The sequence below is a fragment of the Lagenorhynchus albirostris genome, chromosome 1 (assembly GCF_949774975.1).
Source record: "Lagenorhynchus albirostris chromosome 1, mLagAlb1.1, whole genome shotgun sequence".
Lineage (NCBI taxonomy): Eukaryota > Metazoa > Chordata > Mammalia > Artiodactyla > Delphinidae > Lagenorhynchus > Lagenorhynchus albirostris.
Window position 1 is genome coordinate 134,179,360 of NC_083095.1, and position 5,621 is coordinate 134,184,980.

A 5,621-nucleotide genomic window follows, 5' to 3' on the forward strand; every position below is an offset into this window, starting at 1 on the left:
CCTGCGCGTTCTCCACGCACAAGTGGGTGCGTGGGCCGGGGGGCGCGGTAATAGAGCGGCGGCGGCCACGCCGAGCGAGGGAGAAGAGATGGCAGAGCTAACGTTAGTAAACCCAAATTCTGGTTTTGTAAAAAGAAAAGTCCTCGGAGCAGGGCTTTCCAGTCTGGTGAAAGCAGGTTGCGTCCCGGCGCTTTTGGCTATCCCGACCGCTTCTCTCAGTCCTCTCTCTTTAAATAGCAATAATAATAATTACAAAGGCGAGAGAGTTTTCGGAGCTGGAATGGCCTGAGCATGGGTAAGTCTCATGCAGGGAGCATGCGAGGTCCGCGGGCTGGCGGGGAAGGGTCCCCCTCACGTTTCCACGGGACTTGGCACCATGCTGTTGGGGGTGTCCGGGAGCTGCGAGGACAGGGAGGTCACGTCGCTGCCGGAGGAGTTGCCTAGGGAGCCAGACTCAGAGAAGGAGACCTGGGGCAGCGGAGACACCGGGAAGGAGCGGGTGAAGAAGCGCCCGAGCTGGTTTTCCCGGGCCACCTACTCCCAAAGGTGTCTCTTGGGGACAAGCCACCGGTTGGGAGCAGGCCCTTGGATAAGTCGGCCAGGTCCCCAAGCGCACGCAGGGGTATTAGGGCGGGGCTGCGGGTTGGATAATCCCTCGACCTCCCCTGCGAGCGCTTTAATCCAGGGAGACCTGGTTTAGAGCGAATTAATGAGCCGGGTGCGGTTGCAGCTACCCACCTCCCCCCAACCCCCCAAGCCCCTCATCCCCTGAGAAACCCCCACCCTTTCCCACCTTGGCTAAGTGGCTAAATCCACCCCACCTCCCCCGGAGTCCTGAGTTCCGGGCGGGTAGAGCAGGGCCTCACCAGCTGCTGGAAGGCGGGTTGGTCCAGGTCACTCTGGAGGGCGAACTCGCTGAGCGCTTTCCATGGCGGCTGGTACGTCTGCACCTCAACTGCACTGCCCTGCACGGCGCTCTCGTGACGGATGGGGCTGCCCGCCACCAGGGGCGTCCCGGTCAGTCCCTGCAGGCTCTGCGGGGACAAGCAGGAGAGAGGGTGGAAGATGCTCGAATTAGGTCTTGCGTTTCCCGACATCTTTGAGACTGGGGCCCCAGGCACTGGCACGTGATTTGGAGCCTGAAACGGTTTAGGGGAGGCATACACTTGTCCGCTGCCGAGTGAGCCCGCCTTATCCAGTGCAAATTCCTCGGGCCCAAAAACAGCCACCATAGGCCAGCCTCGGTCCTGGAAGCCAACATGGCAAGGGAACGAACGTGAGGCCTGCGTTCCCATCCCTCTCCAGGTTTACAGAGGAAAAGTGTTCAAACCGAGTCATGCTGAGAGAAGGACACAACCCGCCCCGACTTGCTGGCTCTGGCAAACATGCCACCTTGAACTCCGAACTACGCCCCAGACCCCAACTCTGGTCTGCCGCTGGAACTGGGGAAGACCTGACCTCGGATACAGTAATTAAGAAGCCTTCAACCTCAAGGTAAGCCTTGCTCTGAAAGCACCAACACACGCTATTGGGGAGCCCAGTTCCCCCTGGATCTCCCGAGAGCCGGCCCAGAAATGGGCACGCAGATGCCGCAGGGCGAACCCGAGGCTCCACCCGATCCGATCCTCCAGCTCCCAGTCTCTCACCGTCTTGTCATTGTGCTGCTGCTGCTGCAGCTGCTTCATGAGGATGGATTTCTTCTTGTCCTTGCACCGCTTGTTCTGGAACCAGACGCGTATGACCCGCGGGCTCAGGCCGGTCATCTCCACCAGCTGCTCCTTCATGAGCGCGTCGGGCCGCGGGTTAGCGGCGTAGCACGTCCGCAGAGTGTGCAGCTGCTTCTCGTTGAGCACGGTCCGCACGCGGGTTGTCTTCTCGGTCTGTTTGTGCACGTGCGGACGCAGCGAAGGCTGCCGGCCCGATCCCGGGTCTGCAAGGGAGCGAGAGATGAGAGAGTGACCGCCACTCACTCTCCCTGTGCCCGGCCCCGCGGCGGCCGAGTCCTCCGAGGCCCGATTTCGTTTCTCGTTTATTCCGTTTATTTCGTTTTATTGTTCGTCTTCTCTCCCTTTCCGTCTGTTCGCCCTACCCGGAAAAAGGTGTGCATTTTCGTCCCTTCCCTAGTTCCTCCACAGGGCTCTCCCCGCAGCGATCTCGCCAGCGCGCAAGCGGGGCGTGGGAATTCCGAGCTAGGCCTGTGCGGGACGGGAGTGGCCGACCCCCGCTGTGCTTCCTCCACTTACCAAACCCTAGGAATGCCCGCGTGGGTTCCGCGGGACGAGGGAAGCTCTCCGGAAGAAGTCGGAGTTTCAGAGGAAGAGGAAGGAGGCGCGCCCGGGACTCTGGAGGGGGAAAGGGGAAGGGGACCCACACGGACCCCAAGCGCCGCGCTGCCTCGGAATTGGGGGGCTTGTTTCCCGCTCCCGGGTGGCCCCCAAGAGCCCTTCTCCCTGATTCAGAGGCCTCTCGGACAGGGCCAGGCCGTGTGTCGCGAAGACCTGCCCTGGGGCGCGAGTGGGCCTCCAGGGCCTGGAACGGTTCCTTTCTGCCCACCCTCGGGCCTCGGCCCGCCGGGTCTCCTCCCTCAAGGCTCCAGGTTCCCTGGCCCAGCGGCCGCCCTCCCGGCCCGCGCGCAGCCGCTGGCACTTTCCTCACTCGGCCTTGGGTTCTCTCAACCCCAGGTTAAGTAGAATCGGGTATTTAGGGCCGGATTCCCGCGGCCGCAACCCGCAGCAAACAAAAGGGAGCCCCTCCGACACCCGAGCCCAGGGTGCCCTCAACACTGGCTTCATCCTGTTTCCGCACTCCCATCTGAACCAGGTTTGGATACAAGTCTCACTGTTTCAATTTATATCCTCTTCTGGGCATATCTAGATCTGGATAAATATTTACAAACAGCCCATCTAGCCCAATTTTCTCATTCTATATGGGAATAAAGGGAGGACCAGAGGAAGTGGGAGCACTTCAAGCACACAGCACCCCGAGGCTCAGCCTGGTCTAGAGGTTGGTGCTTCAGGTCTGTGGCTACTTGCTGGTAACTGCTCAGCCAGAGTCACTGTTCCTACCCAGTAACCACACACTTAGAACCCACCTCTGGGCATCTCCTGATTAGGACCCAGAGCATCCCCTGAGGTGTATGATCCCTGAGTCCACTGTACGTCCACTCCTTCCCCACCGAGAAACATTTGGCTAAGTTGTTCATCAAACTGGGCCTCAAAAGACAAATGCAGACACTAGCTCTTTGTTGAGTGGTTAGCCTTCAGAGCTGTCCTTACGGGTGGGCTTCTGGCTGGCTGAACCCACCTCTAGGCTGGGAACTGTATTCCTTACACACATACCCCCAGGCAAACCTATCTTTTCTCTCTGACGACACACATACTGCTTGAAATTCCGAGTACAAGTTCCACAGACAAAGTCACCACTTCAGATTCCCCGTGATCATTCACCTTCCTGCTCCTACTACTGTGTTCCACATATTCCTGATCACGGACAACACAATTCCCCACTATTCTGCACACGCATACACACAATCCCGGCTCACATTTACCCACATGCAATTTTTCCCCGTCACACGAACACACACTCAGCCGCGTTCCTAACACAGGGTTCTGAACTCACCCAGAAAACCCCACACTGCAGGCAAACGGAAATACACCCAAGTGACAACTTTTCGTCCGATCACAACCACCCCCCATACGAACACACACCCATGCACTCACTCCCGAGCCGGCGGCGCAGTACCGGGCGCAAGCGGCTTACCTGGTAGATGCAGGCCGCGGGCGCCGGGGAGCGGGCCGGGGCTGCGCGGGCTGCCGGCCGCAGCGCGCTCGAGCAGGAGGCCGTGGTCGGCGCGGCAGAGCAGCTCGTGCTCCCGCAGCGAGAACTCGTCGCCGGGCAGCAGCTGGCGGCTGCACACGGAACAGCGGAAACACTCGATGTGGTACACGCTGTCCCGCGCCCGCATCACCAGATCGCTGCTGCTGAAGCCCACCTGGCACTTGGCGCACTTGATGCCGAAGAGCCTGCGGGCCCAAGGCACGGGCGGTGGTGTCAGCACGGGGCCTGCGGCCGGCCTCGCCTGCCGGGCTGCTACCCACCCCGGGCACGCGCGCCCAGGACGCTTTGTGGCCCAGAGGGAGGCTGCGGGGACCAGCCCTCGGGGGGTTCCCAGGCCAGGAGGTGTGCGGCGGCACGCGTTCGGGGTTGGGGGCCGTGTTCTGCCCGCGCCGGAGCGCGCGGGCGGCCCGCCATCCTCAAGCCCCGGCCCCAGCGGGCGGTGGCGCAGCCCGGGCTCTCGCGGGCCTCACCTGACGTAGTCCCGCTTGCAGTAGGTCTTCCCGTCTCTCACGAAGCACGTGCACGTCTCGTCCAGGTACTGGCTGCACTCGGCGCACTTGAGGCAGGCGGCGTGCCACTCGAGGTCGGGCGACACCCGCAGGATAAACTGGTCGTGGATCTGACTCCCGCAGCCCACGCACATGGCCGTCCCGGGCTTCTCTGCCGGGGAAGGGCGCGGGGCCCGTGTCAGGCCTGGCTGCCCGGACCCCGGCCGAGGCCGCTCCAGCCCCAACCCAACCCGCTGGCGCTCTCGCTCTCTTTCAAGAATTGCGACCACAAGAAAAAGGAAATGGGCTTTCCATAGGTCCAGACAATTGGAAACGAAAAAACAAAATCTTCTGAATTTGCGAAGGCTTTCTGTCTTCCCCCATCCCCCTCCCCGATTTTTTTCGCTATTACATTCACTTGGACACAGGCGTTTTATCGATATATCTTGTAACTAAAATATAACAAGTCAGTGAGAAGAAAAAGTAAATAGACATTTAAACCCTGCGGACGCCACACTATCAATACTGGACGGTGATGTTCCGGCATTGCCGTCCGCACACTCCCTCTCACAGCGACTCCCTCCTATCCCAATACAGACACATCAGCTTTCGGCGGAGTCTCCGCTCATCCTCTGACATTTCTTAGTTTAAATACCCCAGATCAAGCTAGAGAAATCTTCCTTATTGGAAAGGCCGAAAGACAAGCAAGCAAGCAAGCAAACAAAAAAGCCCACATCCCTAAATCAAACCTATTGCCTTAGCGCGAAACAGAAGCAAATTTCACAGCCTGAGGTCAGCCTAGCAGGCTTGAGAAAGAGTGTTTAATTATAAACTAAAACAACAGGATTCCAACGGATAAGCGGTCCTGCAGGAAAATGCATTCGTTTTCTTTTTTTCTCTCCCAGTGTCCTGTCAAATAGAAGCCACTTGTAGAATCCACTAAACATTCTTCTGCGTTAGAAATATTGCATATTAAGCACACACACATAACAACGCACACACACACAGGAAGACTTACTCTTGGAATGATCCCCCATAGTACCCAGAAAAGGATAATGAAAAATAATATCCACCATGCAGAAAAGAGATGTGCGCAAAGCGTGCGGCCAGGGGCAGAAGGACGAAGGTCGCGCGCCCAGCCTCGGCTCTTTTGCTAACTAACTCCTCCTGCCCCGCGGAGTTGAAGGAGCGATTCCGCACCGGCCCGCACGCAGCATGACGTCAGCACGCATTCGCCCGTGGCCGGAGCTGGGGGCGGGACCTGTGGCGTCACGAAGCTTCCCCAGAACCGCTGGG

General features: G+C 59.2%; 1 protein-coding gene across 1 annotated transcript; it reads right to left on the reverse strand.

The window, feature by feature from the left end:
• Positions 1-351: 351 nt before the first annotated feature.
• Positions 352-5,401, reverse strand: ISL2 (ISL LIM homeobox 2). Its single transcript, XM_060170203.1, has 6 exons — positions 5,344-5,401; positions 4,308-4,497; positions 3,760-4,022; positions 1,647-1,930; positions 867-1,034; positions 352-468 (listed from the first exon to the last, which is right to left on the reverse strand). Exons 1-6 carry the CDS (start codon positions 5,399-5,401, stop codon positions 352-354), a joined length of 1,080 nt encoding a protein of 359 aa, XP_060026186.1.
• Between the last annotated feature and the right edge of the window lie 220 nt (positions 5,402-5,621).

Excerpts from the sequence above, each read along its gene's own strand:
- ISL2 (XM_060170203.1), bottom strand. The coding sequence starts at position 5,401 with ATGGTGGATATTATTTTTCATTATCCTTTTCTGGGTACTATGGGGGAT. Across the intron at positions 1,931-3,759 it reads CCGCGGCCTGCATCTACCAG|ACCCGGGATCGGGCCGGCAG; the intron begins GTAAGCCGCTTG and ends GCTCCCTTGCAG. Across the intron at positions 1,035-1,646 it reads AGCAGCACAATGACAAGACG|AGCCTGCAGGGACTGACCGG; the intron begins GTGAGAGACTGG and ends TTGTCCCCGCAG.